At 39.1% G+C, this 23,243-nt stretch overlaps 5 protein-coding genes and 1 long non-coding RNA gene across 8 annotated transcripts; 4 read left to right on the top strand and 2 right to left on the bottom strand.

Annotated features, from left to right (window-relative positions):
• Positions 1-86: 86 nt before the first annotated feature.
• LOC117576164 (serine/threonine-protein kinase/endoribonuclease IRE1) lies at positions 87-7,228 on the bottom strand. Its single transcript, XM_034260738.2, has 8 exons — positions 6,834-7,228; positions 6,610-6,724; positions 3,463-3,906; positions 3,183-3,405; positions 2,040-3,121; positions 1,791-1,981; positions 1,564-1,728; positions 87-1,502 (listed from the first exon to the last, which is right to left on the bottom strand). The coding sequence occupies exons 1-8, from the start codon at positions 7,011-7,013 to the stop codon at positions 627-629; spliced, it is 3,276 nt and encodes a 1,091-aa protein (XP_034116629.2). The 5' UTR covers positions 7,014-7,228; the 3' UTR covers positions 87-626.
• Positions 7,229-7,399: 171 nt separating this feature from the next.
• On the top strand, positions 7,400-8,414 carry LOC117576166 (rRNA methyltransferase 2, mitochondrial). Its single transcript, XM_034260746.2, has one exon. The coding sequence runs from the start codon at positions 7,556-7,558 to the stop codon at positions 8,318-8,320; it is 765 nt and encodes a 254-aa protein (XP_034116637.1). The 5' UTR covers positions 7,400-7,555; the 3' UTR covers positions 8,321-8,414.
• A 400-nt stretch (positions 8,415-8,814) lies between these two features.
• LOC117576167 (transmembrane protein 256) lies at positions 8,815-11,401 on the top strand. Its single transcript, XM_034260747.2, has 3 exons — positions 8,815-9,085; positions 9,164-9,463; positions 10,881-11,401. Exons 1-3 carry the CDS (start codon positions 8,993-8,995, stop codon positions 11,022-11,024), a joined length of 537 nt encoding a protein of 178 aa, XP_034116638.1. The 5' UTR covers positions 8,815-8,992; the 3' UTR covers positions 11,025-11,401.
• A 109-nt stretch (positions 11,402-11,510) lies between these two features.
• On the bottom strand, positions 11,511-19,792 carry LOC117576162 (probable multidrug resistance-associated protein lethal(2)03659). Its single transcript, XM_052007936.1, is given in 11 exon segments — positions 11,511-12,073; positions 12,075-13,034; positions 13,092-13,357; positions 13,416-13,924; positions 13,979-15,147; positions 15,969-16,397; positions 16,481-16,859; positions 16,956-17,115; positions 18,840-18,925; positions 18,991-19,158; positions 19,715-19,792. Coding segments are annotated over 10 exon segments (4,239 nt in total). The 5' UTR covers positions 19,068-19,158; positions 19,715-19,792; the 3' UTR covers positions 11,511-11,869.
• A 1-nt stretch (position 19,793) lies between these two features.
• Positions 19,794-20,591, top strand: LOC127566173 (uncharacterized). Of its 3 annotated transcripts, none has more exons than XR_007955448.1 (3): positions 19,794-19,881; positions 19,945-20,244; positions 20,309-20,591. It is a non-coding gene; the product is annotated as an uncharacterized LOC127566173 (long non-coding RNA). The 3 variants fall into 3 exon arrangements; XR_007955446.1 differs by having other exon boundaries at positions 20,294-20,591; XR_007955447.1 differs by having other exon boundaries at positions 19,812-19,881; positions 19,935-20,244; positions 20,294-20,591.
• A 980-nt stretch (positions 20,592-21,571) lies between these two features.
• Positions 21,572-23,208, top strand: LOC117576192 (short-chain specific acyl-CoA dehydrogenase, mitochondrial). Its single transcript, XM_052008040.1, has 2 exons — positions 21,572-21,744; positions 21,838-23,208. The coding sequence occupies exons 1-2, from the start codon at positions 21,714-21,716 to the stop codon at positions 23,019-23,021; spliced, it is 1,215 nt and encodes a 404-aa protein (XP_051864000.1). The 5' UTR covers positions 21,572-21,713; the 3' UTR covers positions 23,022-23,208.
• Positions 23,209-23,243: the final 35 nt, after the last annotated feature.

Genomic DNA, 23,243 nt, shown 5'->3' with positions numbered 1-23,243 from the left:
TTAAATGTATATATTTCTTCACAATTACATTCAGTAAAACAAGGACACAAATGCAAATTAGGCTGTTGATTAAAAAAAAAGTCCAATTTTGGTTGGTGTTACGAAACTTTTAATACTAAAAAGTGCATTATTACTAAAAAGAACAACTATACTGTAGAGTCTACAGTGTAGCTAATTTACACATTATTTTACCGTATATTCATCGTCTTGGGGGAGCAGGTTCATTAAGGATACTTAAATAATATAAATATTCATACAATAATGGTGTATAAAACTCTTGCACTATTTTCTAGATAAATTTGCACTTGGGCATTAAACAGAATTACATCAAATTATCACAGTTAAATTGCGTACATTCGATTGACGCACTTATTCTCTTCTCACTTTCCTAGCGATTATAGATACTTATATAAAAATAGGTCTAGTTTCCTCATATGAATTTCGATCAGTACGTTTTCCTTGCTTTTATCTAAACATTTAACTAATAACACGACATTGATTGGGAATTGTTTTGGAATAGTTGCATAGAAAAATTGCACATTTAAAATTATAAGAATTATAGTAAAATAATTAATTGTAATAAACTATTTACAACTACAAAAGTGATGTGTTATAACAGATTAGTTTTAATCCGATGTAGCTGACGGCAAAGTCCAGCTAACAAATTTCTCCTTGTCCTGCTCCTTAGGACCAGCAGTATAATTGCGATTACCTGGTTTGGATCGTCGAAATTTAAAATTAGCGAACACATCGCGTTTGTCATTATCTGCTCCCAGAGTCTGCGTATCCAGCTCCAGATTACGCTGCAATCCGACGCCGGCAACCAGCTCATCATTTACTGGTTTTCGAAAATTATAGGCGCCTTTCCGCTGCTTTAGCTGTTGTTGTGCTAACGTCGATGACGCTGGTGGCGTTTTCTTGGGGCTACCCACTTTGGGCAGCGGTTTAGGATCCCGCATCAATAAGGGGAAAAGTGCATCATCGGCATCAAAATACCAGGGACGGGAAAAGTGATAGCCAGCGTTGTAGTACGGCTTGAAGATGGGCTCATTGGAGCAAATACTGAATGCATGATAGGCATGCGAAATAAGCTGCGGGAATCGATCAACCCAATAGTTGGTGAACTCATGTGGTATGCAACCAAGCATCTCTTGGGCCTCGGCAGTGAGTTCGTGATAATGATGCTTCTTATTGCGTAGAGCACGCAACAAGTCCCGCACACTAGCCCCCATATAGCCGCGATACTTTCGCAGATCATCTGTAATCAATGGATCTAAATGGGCGTTCCAATCGTCCAGAACAACAATGCGTCCGTTTTTCTCCAGTGACTTTAAAGGCTCTGCTTGAAACTGCAATTTCTCCACACGATCGCTAACGTCTTGCAGAAAGCTGAGCATTTTGGGTTCATCCCAAAATAGCGGATGATTGCCGATGCAACGAGCAGGTGGACGCGCCTGTGAATCCTTCTGTATCATATCAGATATAAGTTGCTCCGCCAGTATCTAAAAGAGGATTTTGATAATTACATACATTACAACTTAAAAGTGCAAATCATTTGCTTACAATTTTGTTATGCTCCTCAGTGCCGTCGGCGCGTAATTTGGACAAATTATATTCATGGGAAAGTATATTCGCTTGGCGCTTGAGAGTGTCACCAAAGGCATGATGACCACCGCTCAGCACATAGTAGTAGACGCAGCCCAACGAGAATATGTCCACAGCGGTTGTCTTTAAATAAATCAAAACATAAGTACTATAATCGAATATTCGGTTAAAACCAGTTAACTTACCGTACGTTGCGCCCGCATCATCTCAGGGGCTATCCATCCATCGGTGCCAGTGACCCCGGAACGACGCGAAAAACTGGTGCGTCCAAAGTTGAGCTTTTTACAAAGACCAAAGTCCGATATCATAACGCGTACCTTGCCTTTGGCATCAGGCAGCGACAACAGCACATTTTGCGGCTTGATGTCACGATGAACTGTCAATAAATACACAAGTTAAACAAATTTGATAAGATATTCGGTGTATTTACTTACCAATATCAAGGGAATGTAAGTGACCAAGTCCAGCCGCTGACTGAACAAGAACCTCCCAAATATCAATCTGTTGACGCAGTTCCAGTGAGCGATCACCCTCAGTGTAGTCCTGCAGTGTGGCTGCACAAAGCTCCACGGCGATATATCGAAATTGACGATCCTGCTCGGTGCAGAAGTAACGCACCACATTTTCGTGGGCATCGGATTCTCTCAGCAGCGCAACTTCACGATCAGCAAAAGTGAAGCACTCAGGTAGCAAACGTTTCACTGCTACAAAACGTTCCTCAAAGTTGCCCTTAAAGACAAAAGTTCCTTCGCAGCCTTTTCCAAGTACTTCGTTGGAATTGAAGCTGATCTTGCCCACACGTACATGACCTTGGCCCAAATCAACAAGATCCTGTGCGCTGATATTGCTCGCATTACTTCCATTACTGCCATTTGTACTTCCATTGGCAGCCTGCTGAGCCATTGTCTTGGATCCATTTTCGCTCTGTTTTTGCAATTCGCGCATTGTGCTGCATGTGTACCAGAACAACGCTATCATACCCATCACAATGACAATCAGTATCTGATGAACTTTTCCGCTCGGATGATCCATAAACCACTCGTTAATAAATGCTTGAACCTTGTTGCTGTTGGCCAGAATAATGGTTTTCGTGCGATTGATCGTATTGGGTCGCGATTCAATGGTAATCTCCACCATCTCTGGATCCGTTTGCACGCCAATATCAGCAGCGTTCTTTTCATTATTCGCTAGCAAACCGTATCCATCGTTATAGTTGTGTATTGTTGCCAAACTGTTAACATCTTTGGTTGCTGACGGTGTTGGCGAAAGGTGTAAATTGCCCTTGTTAGCATCATTGGGCATATTGTAATGACCTAGCATAATGCCGGGATTTTCTTGTAGCACGTCATTTATGTAAACCGTGCGAGGATCGTTTTCTTGATTATTGTTCAACTCGGCAACGGGTCCGTCCAGCAACTTAATTGGGGGCGTTGTTGAAATTCGGGGCGTATTCTTGTCCACCAACGACGGCAATGCATAGAGACCACGCTGATGCTCGCCCACGTAGAGGGATTGACTGTGGCATAAGGCAAAGAATTAGTTATTGTTTTACAAAGCTTATGTATGTGTAAACTTACAATAGTTTAACCGTGTTGACATTGCCAATTTTCGACTCCTCAACTATGGCCTGATAAGCCTCGTCGGAAACAGTCGTGAAAGGCACGCTGAGCAATCCATCAGGTCCTAGCAGAAATGCTGCCACCACAGGACTATTTAGATCACGTTGCCACAAGAATTTACCCTGTTTCCGATCCAGGGTGACAATCTGGCCATTGCTTGTGGTGGTCAAGTGAATGTACTCTGTAAATACATAAATGTTATGAGATAAGAACAGCAACTAGTGAATATTTTCCTTACCATATTCCTTTGCCAACTCTGGCGGTGCACTGAGTGCATTGTAATCATAGAATGTTATATTCCAGGGCTTTGCGTTCTTATCCTTGGCCAGGCTATCATACATCATGACCGTATACTGAGTGCGACCCAAATAAATAGCTCGCGATGTAGCCCAGCCAATTTGATCGCCTTCTTTGCCTTCCATATTGGCATCACCAAAGCCCATGACTTTCTCACGCCTGCCTGTCTTTGGATCGACCATGTACCATGTGTCGCTCTTCTTGCCCGAATAGAGAATACCGTCGGAGGAGCGACAGGGTGCATTGGCAACCAACTGCGGTATTGTGTAGGGTAGCTTCTTCAGACTTCCCATTTGGCCAAGTTGATAAATGCTGCCATCACGTGGATCGGGTAGATAATGTGGAACTTGAACATTTTGTTGGGGCTCCGCAACAATGGGTGGATCTAAAATGAAATTTTCAATTAATTTAACATGCTGGCAATGATTCTAATAGTTCTTCATGACAAGTATAATTGAAGTGGTTGTCATTCTAATCGAAAACAAGAAACAAAGCTATACTTCAATAAGATTGATTGTTAAATATCTGCTTTCAGTTTTGTAGAAAATTCAAAGAAATTAAGGTAATCTAAGAAATGAAGTACTGATGATATATGTTTGTTACTCTATCATAATGAAATTTCAACTTTAGTAATACTAGCAGTAAAATATTTAAATTTTAATGAGTAAATTTCAACCTTCTTTAGTTCCTCTTTATAGGGTATATGTGTTTTTCAAATAAAAACAACTGCAATGCAGTCAAAATTTCATGACAGTCCTCCAGTAATATATGGAGAGCAAAGACACTTGAATACATATTTGATTAGCGAGTGCAGAAGCCTATATTGGCCCACGTGTTTGCAAAACATTCTCTGAGTAATTTTCTAATAAATATACTAGTGCATTTGAGCTTAAACTTTTTATAAATCATAATTCAAAAATGCTGGGTTTTTCCATATTCCCAAAGGTTTCTTTAGAAATAATTCGAAATAATCTGGAAAACAAGCCCAGTCCACAATCAGCACATTAAATATTTAAATTATGTAGATTCACTATACTGGAATTGCTAATTCTGATAAGCTCTAAAAATGCAAATAAGAAGTTGGTTTAATTAGTTGACTGTATACAATAACAAAAGCAAGTGCATAAGCTGCAAATGACAAGTCGTGAGTTATATAACGGTTCTACGTTAAGTACAGCCATTACCCACATATAATTTATCTCAGTCAGCCCGTTACTGTTCTCTCTGGTTTTGTGTAACTCGTTGTAATCATACAAAATACCGGCAATATCGGGAAATTAGGTGATATTGCTTGTTGTAGTAAGAAGCGTTTTCAAATGTTGCGGGTACACGGCAACAAAAGCGAACGAAACGAAACACAACAATGTGGCAATGTGACGACTTTATCGCGTCCATTTCTCGTGCTTAGCCTTATCACTAATTAACCCACACAAGCCGTTGTTAATTATTCGACGGAAAGAGAGCAAGAGAATCGAAATACAAGAAGTTTGTTTTGGGTTTGCCAACTATTTGTACTATAGTATATGCTAGGTCATTTAACCCGCCTTGCCGGCCACTTTAATTAGCATGCGTATTCTAATCAAATAGCGGCAGAAACATTTATCTATCCAACTGTTCGTTTGGTCATTCGTCGGGACATGTGATGAGGTAATATGTTTTGAGCTAAAATCTAGATCGATACATCTTTATAATTTTGTTATGGTCGACAAATTGCAATAATGCATATATAATTATATTTAACCGTTCGTAATCGTATTATGACATGTTCCTATCAACCAACCATTAAATGTGTCTCGAATATACTTTGGTCAAGCCTGGAAAATCGAATTCAGATGGTGCCCATGTGTTGTGTTTCTAATTCCAATTTCCACGAAATGAAAAGCCACACACACAAAAAGCAACATTAAATTTTCAATTCGAAACTAGCCACATGCACAAATTGTCATATATTATAGTGTACTATATAGATGTATGGTTGTGGGTTCATTTTTTTTTTTTTTGTTATTTCATTTATCGATACCAACAATCTTTGAGAGGGGGGCGTAAAATACTCGGTACTATGCATGAGTTGAAATGACTGGCCGCATGGTGATTCTATATTACTCTCGTAAATAATATATAAATGTCTGCGGGTTTTAAAGATAACCAACGGAAGAACACCAATACAATATGAATATTCCTTGATAAAGCACACAAGCTGGCACACAACCATAGGAAAAAACAAACATAGCTCTATTAATAGCAATAATTTAGCAAAAGCAAACATAAAACAAATTCAACAAAATATGTACAATACATGTGTGCGACATTTATCGGATTTTAAATTTGTTATAGACCATCACAATACCCTTTACTAATTTTAATATTAAAATTGTATTATTTGCTATCTGCTCTAACCTACTGTTATACTATCAATCAGCGTTAACTGACATTCTCCCCGTATAACAATAAATTCGCACCGTTAAATCATAGTATAGCTACACGATGGCACTTTCATTAAAAGATTCGTTTACGTTGTGAGATTGTGTGACTCTCACACACACATATAATGTACATGTAAACATGCCGCCGCTGTTATCAGAAGAAAATAAATTGAAATAAAAAACAAAAATTACAGTTCATTTGTAGCGTGAGCATCTGAGCCAAACGCATACAAATGTTCAAGTGTGTGTTTTAGTGTTTCTGTGTTGTTTGTGTACGCATGCTACGCTTTGTTGCCGATGAGCGATGAGCTCATCACAGAGAGCAACTTGCTCTTGTTTATGTTGCAGTTTTAAGCAATTATTGCGAAATCAGCTTTGATGCAACAGCTTTGAGGTCAAAGCAGTGCTGGTGACAAAGAGAAAGGGAGTGCGGCAAAGAGAGAATACATTTGCTGCCATATGCTTAATATCTCACACAAACACACACAATTGCACACTGTGTCTAAGAGTGAGAGAGTGACACGCGGTGTAAAATGGGGCTACCTTTAACGATTGCATTTCAAGTAAAAAAGAAATAAGAATAAAGTAGCAGTAATATGTGGTTTGTTCCTTCATAGTTTGTGTGCGTGTAATTTATATATGTATGTTTATGTATTAGTAATTACCGTCGGCTATTGTCCATCGTATTTCACTTGTAATCGGATCGATTGCTGTCAATCCGCCGCCTAGCGTAGAGAACACCATCAACGCTTCCTCGTCGCGGGCAAGGTCCGTGCAATCCTATACAAAAGAGTAAGCAAAACAATTTGTTAATTGACATTAAAAATGAATATGGGGCAAAGGGCAAAAAGTGAACCCGCATATTTATTGGCAAATACTGTCGACTTACCGCCTTGTCTTCTGCGCTGCTCACAACTTCTGCTGAGTCGGCATTTGCACCTGTCGTTTGTTGTATTGCTGATGCAATCACGCCGCTCGACAGCAAAATGAACGCGCAACAAAAGACGTAGTATTTCATTTTGCAAACTTCAGACGACAACAACGTCGACGTCTTTGTTGTTTTTTTCATCGCGAGCGACACGGGGGAAAATTTGTATTCTTTTAATTTGAATTGTAATATGCACTTGCAGTCATATGCTGTCAATTATGTGTATCATATTTTCACACGTTTTAATTATTTATTTTTGCTCTATTTGTCACTTCACTCATTTGCGTACGTTTTTTTACATTTAATAATGCGTATTTCTTCCATTCGTCATTGTCGCGTAGTGTCAAACTGTTCATGCAGTGCGACCTTTCATTCAAACGTAAAAAAAACTTAAAATGAAAATACCAACTCCGCAAGAAAATACCAAATAATGGTTCACTAGTTCAAATAAACTATGCAATGATTTAACTTTAAGGTTATTAAATTGCTTTTATTATTTATTTTATTCTGTACAATTATTATCTTATTCTCAAAATAACAATTATAAATAGTTCCCCACACTACAATAGAAAAACTAGCCTGACAACACTTTCAACCCTAACAAAATACAGAATTCACAAAATGCACTAAATTTAACCTCTGTGCTGTAACTTTGAACAGCTGTCTTTTATTTGTGTTTAACAATGCGGCAACCGGTTGCGATTTTAACCAATTGCATAATTCGGCGTTTTGTGCAAACTCAAAACAATCTGCACCATGCCAAGCAACAACCAAACAACCTCAAGGGAAAAAGCAAGAGCTCTCAGGAATGGCTGACTCGCCAACTCGCGGATCCCTACGTAGAGAAAGCCCACATGCTGAATTATCGGTGTCGCAGCGCTTTCAAACTCCTGGAAATGGATGATAAGTATAAAGTACTGAAGCCTGGCGATGTTGTGATTGATTGCGGTGCAGCTCCGGGCAGCTGGACCCAAGTGGCCGTCGAACGCACCAATGCTAATGGAAAAATAGAGCGTTCACCTCGCGGAGCAGTCTTCAGCATCGATCTCTTACATTTTCATGCTGTGCCAGGTGCCACAATTTTTGGTGGAATGGATTTCACTGCACAACTGGCCCAAAAACGTCTGCGGGAATCACTCGCAGGTCGTCAGGTCAACTGTGTGCTCTCGGACATGGCGCCGAATGCTACTGGAGTTCGCATGCTGGATCAGGAAAGCATCACAAACTTGTGCTACGAAGTATTGAGGTTCGCTTTGGCCATGTCAGCACCGCAAGCAAATTTGGTGATTAAAATATGGGACAACGGAGATGTCCCCAAACTGGAGCGCGACATTCTCTGTTATTACGAAAAACTAAAACGTGTTAAACCTCGGGCCAGTCGTGGGGATTCGTCCGAACATTTTTTACTAGCCAAAGGATTTAAAGGCGCTCCAACTCTTACCACTTAGTTCTAGAAAATTACTGCATTAGGTTTATATATATTTTTTTATAAAGTTACCATAGTCTAAAATATTAATTGCTTGTTTTATAATAAAAATAAAAGGGTATTTCTAAGACAGGCAAATTTGAAGTCATTACTTAACAGTAGTTACTATTCAATTCACGGTCCATTGTCACGGTTACATCAATAACATTTTTTAACAATTACTCTCGTCAGGAAAATGATCGATTTTCCCGAAAATTTATATTTTTAATGGAAATCGGAGAAAACAACCGAATGGTGGGAAAACACAAAACATAAAGCTTTTAAGATTTACGCGCCAAACCGTTGGAAATAGACACCAATAATGTTAAGTAAAAATACTTTTCGAGTTTACATAATTTTGGTATATTTTAGAATTATGTACTAAAACACCCTGTATCACCACCGCCAATGTTGTTTGCAATAAATTAAATAGTCTTGTTATGTTTTTTGAAATGAAATTGCTTGTCATAAAAGCATTGAAATTCACATTTACACTGTCAACATTTAGAAAATATCGAATGTCGATAACAAGTGCTCGCGCACTAAACCGATCTGGCAACGCCTTAGCTTTGTCCTCAGGTCCAAGCATCAGAATTATACACCAGCTGGTTCCAGCGCCAAACTTTACTCCATTTCAATCGAACACTCTACCAACATGTCAGTTGCAGATACCATGGAGTACATTACCCTCGGCAATCCTGTTAGTCGAGTCCTTATCTCTTCAACATCGACCATGCTGCGTGCAATAGTAAGTTGTTATTGTGCAATTGCACTTCGCACTGTTTATACATTAACAATACATTTTGTTTTCGATTCTCCTTCGCAGGGACTTCGTCCTAAGCAAGTACCAATAAATGACCCAAAATTGCAATTGCAAACCCCGCAATTACCTTTGAAAGTGCCATTGTATAGTTTAATGGGAAGCCATTATAATTTTGTAAGAATCGCCGGCTTAGGCGGCGCGTCGGCCATTTTTATGGGCGCCTATTGTAAATATTTCCTGAAGGACGTGCACGATCCCAAGGAGCAGCAGGAGGCACAGGCTTTCGCCGATGTTGCTAATAGAATACATTTTCTGCATTCTTTCGCTCTCATGTGCATGCCTCTGGCTCATTACCCAGTATTTGTAAGTATTGACTAAATTTCGAAATGGGTACTTTCCCCTCTTGTTGAGATGTGTTTATATAATGACCTAAAACTGTGGCTCAGTATAAACATTGTTCGGTAAGCTTTTTTGTTTGTGACGATATCCACCTACTGCTAGATTTAAAGTTTGTAATCAAATTATAGTAGCACTGTAAACTTCGATTTATTTCGTACGCACACTAATGCAATGCCAACATGTCAATGTATTGGTGCGGCACTGAAATAATAACAGTAGCCCTCTTACTTTTTTTTACCAGCTGTGTTTGGATTCTAATTTAGATTTTAATTTAATTTGACGGCCACACACGAATATAAACATAAATTCTTTAACGGCATATTCAACATTCACACTCAAGATTAAACGAAAAGTAAAATTGTACTCCCTACAAATCTAAATTTATTAAAAATCTTTTCGTTTTTTTAACCTTACTAGAGACCGTTTAGTGATTTCACTTTACCAACCACTCTTAAGTTTTTATCAAAGGACGAATGCAGAAAGCTATGTATTTAATAAATTGAACAATTGTGTTTATTTATCATTTATTTGGGCATCATAAAGCTTTTCAGTTATTTCTCATTTGTAAAGTTTAATCTTTGAACGGAATTTACAACAACTCACGTTACTTTTGGAATGAATGAATTGATTTATGCAGAATTTTTATTTACTTTTCAACATTGATATAGTATATGTATATAAATATGTATGTATGTATTTAATTACATTTTAAATTTGCATGTATGTATATGTAATTGACACTCTCTTAGTTAAATTCTCATGCGCTGATTGATTTCTCTTTAGTTACAAAAAAACCACGAGTGAAATTTGATTTATGCTAAGCGTTCTCTAAATTTGTCCTTGTCCTTCCTTCAAAAAGATGTGAAGATTGTATATGAAATGTTTTCAAAGCTAAAGCTAAATGTTCAACAACCACTAATTGCAGCTTAAAAGTAATTTCCATACCACCACAATATGAAACTTGTATACAATAATTGCTAACATTAACGTTAATATTTAGGGGGAGCGATATGATGGGAGGTTCATAGCTGATATGGGCTTAGGATATAGGAAAAATGTTCACTTATTGTCATTTCTTAATTATAAATATTATTTGTTTGTTGTTTTGTGCATTTAAAAACGTACCAAAAGCAGCTTCAATAACGCTGCTTTAATTTCCATATGTTATGTTTCATTGGTATTTTAACAATTTTGTTTTCAGCCTTATTAGATAAGTAAATCGTAGAGTTTTCTTTCATTTCGGGGTTTCAAAGCCAAACAACTAAAGCTAACATCAAAATATGCAGGCGGCCATATATTATATTTATCATTTAACACTTAAATGCAGCTCCTTAATTTAAAATATTGTCTTTTAATTAATCTGAATTTCCTCCAACTGCAGACTGGCGCTCTGATGACTGCTGGCACCGCACTCTTCTCCGGGTGCATGTATTACCGTGCTCTGACCGGGGAGAGGGGACTGCAGCATTATGCCACCATTGGGGGATTCTGTTTGATTGGAGCCTGGCTATCTCTGGTGTTCTAGATGGATGCGACATTCACATAAATACATTAAATACAATTATCTATTTATAAAATCAACTAAAGCTAAAGCCTAGATGAAGTTATGTGTGTACAGCAACTGCTCTATGTATAAATATATATTTTAGGCGCTTTTTAAAAGCGTGTTTTCATATTCATTTTAAATGTAAGTTGTTCTAGCACTTCAATTTAAAAATTCATTAAGATTTTCATTTTGTTTTTGTAATTTGATATCAGTTTAAGCAAATGGAAGATACTTGTCTTAAATGCATTGAATCTCTTATTTTGTTGATGATTTAAATGCAGTTCTATGAGTTAGGATTACTTGTTTCAACTGAAAAGGTAATGCGCAAAATAAGAAATAAGTAGAAATTATAATTCAAATAAAATAAAAAGTTAATAAATTGTTACATTTATTGTGTATACTTGTACATTAATAAATTACTATAAAAACACACATACATTAATACTAGACGTAACAGTTTTATAGTTTTTCATTTTTTTTTTTTGTGTTTGTTTTTTGTCTTTCGCTTCTGTTTTTGTTTTGTTTTGTAATCTTTATTGTCATTACGGAACACATTTTACATCTCCTTCTATACACCTGCAATGCAGCCAACCTTTTAAAGGTCAGCCAGAGTTATCAACTGATTGATACTCTGCATCTTTACCTTATTGTCATCGTTCAATCTATAGTTCTAATTTCAAATCATCTAACATTTAGTTTGTACACGGGTCTGTTGTAAAAATTCTAAGCCGACTTGCTTGCTGATATTATTTGTTAATTGGGTCTGAATTAAATTTTAATTTTGATTTTGGCGTCTTCTATGGGGTTAAGCATTAATGTTTTTGCTACCCTAATAATTTCTGCTTGGAGGCCTCCGCAAATAGGAAGGTCTTTTGAATGCGTGCATTGGCCGCCGGGTGGTTTGTAATTGGTTCCAGTATCTTAAGTATGTAGTCTTTGAACGCCTTCGGAACGGCGAAATGTCAAGAGTCTTTCTTCGCCTTCAGATGATCCTCATGCGCCTGTCGCGAAATGCATAAATCAGTAAATTAAATTGTATTCATTGCTTCGATGACTTACCTTCTGTGCAACCTTGAGCAACACATCGAATGTCGCGTCGCCCGTCTGCTTTACCATGCTGTGGAATACCTTCTTCTCGCTCACCGTCAACAGCTCGAATGGCGATCCAAATTCAACAGCACGTCCAGCGTCCATTACCAAAACCTTGTCCGAATCCATAACCGTGTGCAGACGATGAGCAATTGTGAGCACTGTGCAATCCTTGAACTTATTCCTAATCGTGTTCTGAATGAGCGCATCTGTTTGTGGATCCACATTGGCGGTGGCCTCGTCCATCACCAGAATGCGATTCTCACGCAAAATGGCACGAGCCAAGCAAACCAATTGACGTTGTCCCACACTGAAGTTGGTGCCGCCTTCTGAAATCTTGCTTGACAAACCGCCAGCGAGTTCGGCCACCACTTCCTTGAGCTTAACCTCTTCCAGGGATTCCCAGAGTTTCACATCGGAGTACTCATCGAACGGATCCAGATTGTAACGCATGGTGCCCGAGAAGAGCACTGGTTCCTGGGGAATAATCGAAATCTTGCTGCGCAAGTCATGCAGACCCAGGTCGCTGGTGTTGCGGCGATCGATGAGGATCGAGCCCTCGTTATAGGACAGGCGGAAGAGTGCGTTAATCAGCGACGATTTGCCGGCACCGGTGCGTCCAACAATTCCAATCTTCTCGCAAGCCTGAATGTCAAAGGTCAAGGAGCGCAACACGTAGTCCGCATCTTTTTCGGGGAAGTAACGCAGACTCAGATCGTCAAAGACAATCTTGCCCTCATCTGGCCAGTCCTTTGGTGGTTTCTTGTTGGGCTTCGAATCAAAGTCACCCTCCGGCTGCAGATCTTCGTACTCAACCACACGCTCTACCGATGTCATCGTATTCTCCAATTCTGCCGATTGACGCATGCCCCATTGCACCATGCCGGTCATACCCATAGCCTACAGAAGCAATGCAAAGTTAGTAGAGGTACAATGAAGGTTGCTAAGGAGTCATACCTGTGTTATAGCCAAGCCGACGTCGCCACCATTTTCTGGAGAGAACAGGAAGAAGCTAAGCGTCACAATCGCAATGTAGAGCACACAGACCAAATCCAGCCAATAGCCAAAGGCACGACTGGTGGCCAGGAACATGTAGAAGCCTGAACTGTGCATATCTTGGAAGTTGTCGAACTCCGAAATGAGCTCCTTTTGAGCACCAAAAGCACGAATCGTGGGCAAGCCATTAAGCGAAGCACTCAAGTGGGAGTAAATGGGCGAGCGAGCTAAAATATAGAATTTCTGATTAATTATAATTCATTTTATATTAGGATCAACACTTACTAATAGCCTCCAGCCGCTTGACATCGCGGGATGTCGTCAGATAGAAGGCACGTAGCAGATAGAAAATGAGGACCAGAATGAAGGTGACCAAAAGGTACCAGATATTGACAATGCAAAGCACCACAATGATACCGATAATCACGAGGAAGATCTGCAGCACATCCATCATCACCGACGGCAAGATCTCATCCACCTGACCCAGATCCTTGGAGAAACGATTCAAAATACGACCCGATGGATTTGTGTTGAAGAAATTCATTGCTGCCCGCGTGACACCCTGGAACATCTTGTTGTGGAGCGTCGTTGAGCTCTTTGCAGCCAAGTGGAAGAAAAGCACACTGCGCACCAGGGAGAACACAATCACCAGAACGTTGATGCCCGTAAACCAATAAATATCGACGGGATCGGTGTCGTTATTAATGCGGGGCATAAACGAGCGCCGCAGCCGAGAAATCAGCGAATTCGTTTCCGTATCTGTGTCCGAATCCGTGCCTTCGTTTTTATTTACCCTGAAATTGCACAAGAATTAGTCTGAGGCTCGACTCCAAAAGAAGTTTACTCACCAGTAGGACAAGAATATGTCGCCGCCAGAGCCCAAGACCTGAGCACCAATGAGGAAGAAAGCAAAGATAATGAAGAGACCGTAACCATTGGCGGCAAAGTATTTCTTGTATAGACCCATGCCAATCTGTCCCTCGGTGCGTCCCTCCTGCGTCTGCATGGGTGACTCCATCGCCACGGATTCCACAGTGGATGTCAAAGATGAAACACTGTTCTGACGACTGCGCAAGTTGCTGCTGACCTGCGACAGCTTGCGCTTCTCGGGTCCCTCATTGCTGCCCTCGTCCTTCTTGCTCGGATCGGTTAACATTTGAGCAAAGTCTAGACCACTCTTGCACATGGACTCGTAGGTGCCCTTGGCACTGATCTTTCCCTTGTCCAGAATCACAATCATGTCGGCTTGCTCCAAGAATTGCAGCTGATGCGTCACCAAGAGGACAATCTCGTTCCGCAGATAGCCTCGCATACATTGATCGAACAGATGACGTCCCACATGTGTGTCCACAGCACTCAGAGGATCATCGAGCAGATAGATGTCCGCCTTGCGGTACACAGAACGCGCCAGACTGATACGGGCCTTTTGTCCGCCGGATAACGAAGCGCCACGCTCTCCCACAATTGTCTTATCGCCGTACGGCAAAAGTTCAAAGTCACGCTCCAACGCACACTTCTTCACCACCTGGCGATAACGAGCCTTGTCCATGGGCAGACCGAACAGTATATTTTGACGCACTGTGCCAGTGAAGAGCCAAGGTTCTTGGGAGGCATACGAGACGGTACCATTCACCTTCACGCTACCCGACTCTGGCGGCAGTTCACCCAGAATGGTTTGAATCAGACTGGATTTGCCGGAGCCAACGGGTCCAATAACAGCCACCAATTGTCGTGGCTTAAACTTGAGGTTAATGTTGTCCAAAGTGTATTCCGTGGCTTTCGAATCCCACTTGGCCTTCATCTTCGTGATGGTCACGCTACTCTCCGCTTCGCTGGGTCGTCGGCTATTCGGCTGCAAGACTACGGGGGCTGTGGTCACAGGCTCCTTGACCAGGTTATTCGAGGGCTTGTTGCCCAACTTCTGTTCATCGGCATCGTTGGACTTGTCGCGCACCTTTGTCTCTTCGTGCAACATGAATTTTTGTATACGGCCAATAGAAACGAGCAATTCGGCGATCTATAGCAAAGTAATGGATAAAGTAATGGGTGTCAGATGGCAATATCTTAATTGTAGAATAGTTATAGTACAAAAAGCTAAAAACTTAAGTTGATCTTTGAATCTATAGATTAAATTATAAAATTGAGTACACTTGTATTATAATTGGTAAATTTCTTGTTAATACTTTCAAGTATATAATTATGAATCATACTTATCGCCAAATGAATGACACTTCTATTTTATTTTTCAAATTATTTTTAAAGTTTTGTTACTTAATTAAATTAAGAATTGTATTTCTTTTATACGGAAACCTTTTTAAACTGTATTTACCAAAAGAAGTAAAATACAAGTAAACATCGGTACACTTTTATCGAAAGTTGTACAAAAAGTCGTACCATAAAAAATTGCCAGTAATCTTGTTGTACAGTTGTTAACATGGCTGTGTTTAGATCTTAGATTAAACTACTTGTAGCAATATTATTTTTTAATATTTTAACAATTGATTTTTGTTGATTATACAAGTTGAATGCCATTGTCAACTGATTTCTGCTTTTAATAACTGCGGGTCTTAAAAAACATAATATATAAAAAATCTACCATTTTGGAGAACAAAAACCAAGGTACCCAGTAACAAAAGTACCGTAATGCGATCACGGTTGGTACATGGAAATAGTTTGTATACTAATATAATATTTTTAAGGAAGACAACCTTTCTTGATTTTTTAATGTACCGAACCATAAAATGCAAAATCACAAAAAATACGTCTTTTTATAATTTTAATATAAACCTTACCAAAATGTATACAAACTACATATGTGAAAAGGAAAAGTAAAATTACCTGTGATATACCCATGGGGAAGTAGATGGTCATCGTGTTACGCAGAATATTGTAATAGGCAGTGATCACAAAGGCCTTCTCGGCGGTTAAGAGTTGACCCAGCAGGACGTAGCCAACCAGGCTGACGAATACGGATATACGCGTCACATACATGATGAAACTTTGCAAGGTACCGCGAATGTAGTTCACATTTCGAATGGCGCTCATCTCTTTGGCTCGCATATCGTTGACCATTTTGCAGAACGGAATCTCCCAGGCGTACATCTTGATCACCTGAATGCCCGAAATGATCTCATTCATCATGCGCACTCGCTCGTCCGTGCGAAGAGCTGTCTTCAAACGGAGCACCGAAGTCTTCTTGCCCAAATATGCCTGCAGGGGAACGAAGAGCAACATGACGGCCACGCCAAAGAATGCCGAGACGCCAATCTATATGTTGGGGGGGTGATTAAAATGATTGTTATGTTAAGAGTTGGTTAAGTCAAGTTCATGTCTCCTAAAAGTTCACTTACCTCTCTGTACATGAGCCAAGTGATTACTCCGATCTCCACAGGTCCCAGCCATAAATAATGCACGTGGATGACAGACACATCGAGACGGCCCACATCGTTCGATATGAGATTAACCACCTGACCAATCGTCGTGTCCCCCAGCGCAGTTCGGCTCAAGCGTAACGCCTTGCGATAAATCATACTGCACATGGCAACGCGCACCTTCATGCCCGTGTGGAACATGCCCAGCATATAAGGATGCATACCTAAGACGTTGAAAGCACTGCACAAGATCACGCCGCCGGCATATAGATAGGCCGTGCTCCGATCTTCGCTGTCTGCATTGTCGGGATTGGCATAAAAGGCCACCAGACCGCCCAGACACAGAGGCTGTGTGACGCTAAAGCAAAAAAGATCAAAAATAATGGAAAGAGTAGGAAAACAAACATTATAATAAGGACCATAAATAATACCAAAGGGGTGTGTCTCAGCTTACCGGAAGCCCATTTCCAGAATAAATAAAGCGAAGCCCAGTAAACCAAAGTTCCAGCCAAAGACGCTCATCGTCACCTTGAACAGGCTTGGCGTCTTTTTCTTCTTGCGTTTTTGTTCCACCTCATTTTCCCAGGCATCGCTTAGCTTCTTGCCAAGTTTATCTGAAATCCAAGCAAAGTTATACGTCCGTTAATCAGATTGCGTATTTATAGACGACAATCTAAATTGCCGCGCATAGAACGATTTGTAACCTTTCAAAATCTTTCATAAAAGAGTTCTTGACTTGATTTTTTTTATCGCTTACGTCAAGCGATTTTTTGCTATTGTCTGTGTTTTATATTTGAATTATGGCTGAGCTCAATACACGAGTCATGAAATCGACCAAGTTCCACCCAGCTGTCCAGTTATCAGTAAGCAAGCTAATCCCATCGAGCCAGTTAGTTGCAATTGAAATGCATATGGACATGAAACCATTTACTACTCGATCTAATATGTACTACTATAGTCATGGGTACTTCCGCAACGCTTGACCACATGCTATAATTATCTTAAGTGGCCGATAGATCTTTATAGTATACATGTACTATACGCCATTTATACGGATTGACACATCATAGTACCAAAGTTTGTTAAAAAATTTTGCCATTGTTTACCTAAATAAATATTTACTCAAGGCGTATGCCTCGATTAGATTGTACAGTAGCACTTAATGTCAACTCACTTTGTCTCTATGGGCTCATTTATTATAAGTAAATAAGCGCACGATATTTAATTGTATATCTCATATATCATTCTTCGGTCAAAAGGAAATTCATTAATTGCATCAATGGAAGTTGTCAATGTTATCGTCGGTAATCAATGAAAATTTCGGCTGTCCGGGCACCTGATTTTCTTTAAATAGTTCTACGAATATCAAAGTTCAATTTGGCAATTTCATTGAAATACCCTTGATTAGGCCTTTATAATCTGGCAACTCATTGGATATAATATAATGGACTCCTATTTAAAAGCATTGGGTCTTCAATTTATTAATTGATTGACACCATTCTTATCGGGAGATGAGGTAGCCATTGATTTATGAAGACTGTAAGAAATTTATGAGATAATACCAATATAGATAAGTTTTATATAGGTATTTGAACTGTCGTAATATATATACTCCACATACAAATTGTAGAACTACTAGTGGAAATAAACTTCCCCTAGCTCATGCAATGTCGGCTAGGTTTGAAGAACTTTTGAATGTGCTTATCCATCGTACGACACAAGTTCCAGACTACAAAACCTTGCCACATGCACGCTCAATTCTATCTAATCATTGAAACCTGTACCCTTAAGTGGTGTCCCAGTGCCATTGCTTTAGCTTTGGCTTTTGTTTTTGCTTTTGCTTTTGATTTTGCCACTTCAGACTACACGTAAAAAATGTCTGAAGTCTTGATATATTTCCATAGATAATTCCCACTGTTAATACTTGGCTTTATATACTCGTACAGCTTATACTATAAACGTGTACATAATACGAAAAAAATCAGGAAAAAAAACCAATGACAGTTACTTTGTCATAACGATAGGAAGTCTACCGGTATCACAATTCCCTGAACGAATGATCCAAGTCAAGTGATGAACAAAGGGCAAACCCCAATTGAAATCCAATCAAAATAGATGGCGCTAACATAGAACCTTATTATGAAACTATTTAACTATTTTAAACAAAGATAAAACACTCAAACCGTGTGCCTTATATAATTTATGAGCATTTATTACCTAAGCCTATTCTAATCAATGAAGTGCTTCAAGTACTATATAAAAATTTTAATGAAACAAATCAATGCAAATTTGTTTGATTATTGAGGTAATTAGGATTATAAAACATATCGCCACTTACCGGATCTATGTTCATTTAGAGCCCTATAAAGATCGTTTTCGTCCAGAGTCTTTTTACGTCCCTTGAAAAATGTGGGCATCGTATAGCTGTATAGATAAATTTATGTTATGAAACTAGATCGATAGATAATATTTTATTAATCGAGACTTACCAAAACATAATCGAGGATAATGGATTTGCCTTCTCGCGCGGATTCGGCGGCAGCTCATTGGCGACGATGGACTGCATTTTGAGGGTCGTTAATATCTCTCTATGCGGGTCGATTCAAACTATCAATAACTTGTCATTTGTTGAGTGTTTTATCATTCAACAAGTGCCGCTGTAATTTGGATTATACAAACAAACATTAGTATCTCGTGGATTGCCCATATTAAAGTCAAAGCCAAATTCCCAACTGGAATATCAACATTTTTTTGCAGATAAGATTTTTGTATTTTGATTGCTCTCGATGGGGCAAATGCAGAAGTCTGCTTATCGGATACTGGAGGCTGAAGCTGATATAACTTCAATTGTAATTGTTTACCAATTATATAACAATAATCAAAGTCGCAATCATAATCATAATCATAATCAAAGCCGTCATTATCATGGTGACTTGGCAAAATGAAAATTGTATTTAGTATTCGCACGAAATGATTGACATTTATTATCAGGACGTTGGGAAATTTTTCTTTAAGAAATTCTTAAACTTATTGTCCGGTATTGTAAACTTGTATGACTAAACTTGTAATATTTTTCATTATTTTGGATTGGATAATTTTTATTAAAGTTTAAATTCACTTTGAAAGCTTATCGATATTTCAAATTTTTATCACAATTCTGAATCAACACTCTTTATCCTATAAGGATAAATGAACACTCGAATAATAACTCACAAAATGGCACTGGAACGCACTGGTAGCAACACGTCGCGTTCAGATCTATCGACGAACAAGAACTTGGCTCTTAGTCAGATGCACGACGCTCTTTTATAGCCAACACTGTTATCATAAGTCGACTTTGTATTAGTGGCGCGATCAAGAGAATGAGCGAGAGAGCTGTGGTGAGTACTGATATGATAAAACGTGACGGATTTCTCAATGAAAGTTAATCAAGGCTGACACAGCAAATGTTTGCTGCAGTCCCTTATCAAAGTGTCCTAGGATTTACGGTTTGGCGTCTATATTATTTTAAGCACTGCAAATGTCTTAGATTAATTATTTTGATTACCTCTTGCTATCGTTTATATGTATTTGTTGACTCATAAATTGCCAATGGAACGGACTCGCAGCAGCACGTCTATTGACGATTAACAACTTGGCTATTAATTAGACGCGAGAGGCTCTTTTATATATAGTTAAACACTGTTATCAAAATTCGAGTTTGTATTAGTGGCGCGATCAAGAGAAAGATCAAGAGAGCCGTGGTGAGTACTCAAAAGATATAGACGTGATCGAATTCTCAATGAAAGTCAGGCGAACTTAACGCAGCAAATGTTCGATTCAGTCATCACTATTATGAGTTTTTGGGGTATCCCTTATCTGTATCCTAGGATTATGATTCAGTTTTGCGTCAATGGAATATCACATTGTAAATGTCTTAAACGAATTATGGTATTTACCTCTTGGTATCAAAGATGTATGTACATATGTATGTATATCATCTCGCAAATAAATTACCAAAACATAAACGCAAAAATTTCACAAGAAAAAATAAATAAAAAATGAAGGACCAACTTGAGTGCAAATCAATAAACAATTATTGTGCCAATTTAAAAATGTGCAATTCACTTATATTCACTAGTTGTTATTGTTGCATTAAATAAGTGGTGCCCTCTGTGCTTCTTTTTTTGCTATAATTAAATTGAATTGTGCAATAAATAAAACGTTAAACAAGTCTGTGCGAGCCCGAATCCTTCGTCTTCCTCTTCGACTCAGATTGCGCAGTCGCACTTTGAACATTAACATAGCTACGAAAAGTCCTTTTTTGAAGAGTTGCTTGTTATGCAAATAAATAAATTATAAACTTTATTTATGGTATTTTAATATCAAGTCCCAAATTGTATAGGCTCAGTCTTAAATTAAAATTAACGGTTCGCGCCAATATTTTAAAGGAACTGTTACATATTGATGCAATGCAAAACAATATTGATAACTCTAATCTAGTTATCGATAAGTTTAGCTAAGAGAAGTGTACTTCAAACTGTACAGTTGTAATGCATTTTGTTCGAATTTCATTCGAAAGTAGAAACGTTACATCTATAAAAAATTTATTTTATCTAAATTTTAATATGCAAATGTATTAATTTTAATGTATACTCCTATATGAAATTTTATGAAGTTGTAATATATGTATTTTTGTTTCTGTTTATATTCCTCTATATCGACTTCATAAAAACAATTCCTTGAAAAGGCAGTGATTAAATGAAATTAAAATAACACTACTTAATATTTGATTAGCAAATAAATAATATCAAATTATCAATTGGATTTTGCAAACGAATTTTGGTATTGTCGCATAGAAATGTTTAGTTTTCAATAAAGAGCAGTTTTGCCTTTCGACAAAATATAAATTTCGACTAAATTTTATTCACTCTCGGCATCATTGAGATGTCCAAATGTTCAAATATGTGAATTGTTCGACAAGCACGAATCCAGCCAGTTGTTTAATAAGCGTTTTCGAAAAACATCGCATCATATGCAGTGTAATCAAATGGCAATATCGGCCCTTCAGTATTTTGGTATATTTCTTCCGCGGTAAGACGTATATTGAGAATTTTTGCCTATGGTCGCACTCCGGCTAAGGTGTTAAATAAAATAATTAATAATATTTGAATAATCGCTATAATAATTTGTATAACGCTTTAATTGTCTAGTAGTTTAGAAAATAATCACCATGCAGTGTCTTATGAGGTCCATTAATATTGGTGAGTTGACCTATTACTTGAAATTCTTTCTACGTGGACTTTGACTTGTTGATATGTAAATACGGCCTCCTTATCAACCGACTTTGTTTACAGCCCGCAAAGCAGCGCATCTTCGACAAATTGCCTCAATTGCCGCTCTGCCCGATACGCATCAGATGCTGCAGAAAACATGTAGAGACTTCGCAAACTCTGAACTGAGTCCAAATGCAGCTAAGTTTGATCGCGAACATCTTTATCCTGCGCAACAGATCAAACAGATGGGCGAATTGGGTCTAATGGGTGTGGCTGTTCCCGAGGAGCTCGGTGGCACGGGGCTGGACTACTTGGCCTACGCTATTGCCATGGAGGAGATTTCCCGCGGCTGTGCGTCGGCTGGCGTGATTATGTCCGTGAACAACTCCTTGTACCTTGGTCCTCTGCTCAGCTTTGGAAATGATAGCCAGAAGGCAGCCTTTATAACGCCTTACACAACAGGTGAACGTGTTGGTTGTTTTGCTCTCTCGGAACCGGGAAATGGTTCGGATGCGGGTGCTGCGTCGACGATAGCAACAGAAAAGGGCGACCATTTCGTCCTCAATGGAACCAAGGCGTGGATTACCAATGGCTTCGAAGCGGAAGCCACAATTGTCTTTGCCACCACAAACAAACAGTTGAAGCATAAAGGTATCTCCGCATTTATTGTGCCCAAAGGTCTGAAGGGCTTTACGGTTGGCAAGAAGGAAGATAAGCTTGGAATTCGAGGCTCCTCCACCTGTCAATTGATATTCGAAGACTGTGAAATACCCAAGGAGAATCTGCTTGGTCAAACGGGCTTTGGATTTAAGATTGCCATGCAAACGCTGGACGCTGGACGCATTGGTATTGCTGGCCAGGCACTGGGCATTGCTCAAGCATCCCTAGAACTGGCCGTTGACTACGCACAGAAGCGTCAAGCATTTGGCAAGCCTATTTCCAAATTGCAGTCCATACAGCAAAAGATCGCGGATATGTCGCTGGCCTTGGAGTCGGCCCGCCTATTGACCTGGCGTGCCGCGTGGCTGAAGGATAGTCATCTGTCGTACACTAAGGAAGCCGCCATGGCCAAATTGGCTGCCTCTGAAGCTGCGACACTATGCGCCCATCAGTGCATTCAGGTGTTGGGCGGCATGGGATACGTCACGGATATGGCAGCGGAGCGACATTATCGTGATGCGCGCATTACCGAAATTTATGAAGGTACGTCGGAGATTCAACGTTTGGTGATAGCCGGTTCAATACTCAAGGAATACGCTAGTTAGATTCCTTTGCACTTTTAACGAGATTCACACATGGAAATTATGAAAATATTTAAAGGAAATTACGGAAATTTGTATACGTCAATGCACTCTAAATACTCTTAGTACTTCAGTTTCAATTTAATTTTAAGCACAAAGTACCGAATGTTGTAGTAAAGTTTTGTAATTAAAGTAAAGTTTTGAAATTCAATTTGACCGCCACTGTTAAGCGACGTCGTAATATTT

The sequence above is a fragment of the Drosophila albomicans genome, chromosome 2R, assembly GCF_009650485.2.
Source record: "Drosophila albomicans strain 15112-1751.03 chromosome 2R, ASM965048v2, whole genome shotgun sequence".
Lineage (NCBI taxonomy): Eukaryota > Metazoa > Arthropoda > Insecta > Diptera > Drosophilidae > Drosophila > Drosophila albomicans.
The sequence above is the reverse complement of the archived record's forward strand: the minus strand, read 5'-3'. Positions and strand labels throughout refer to the sequence as shown.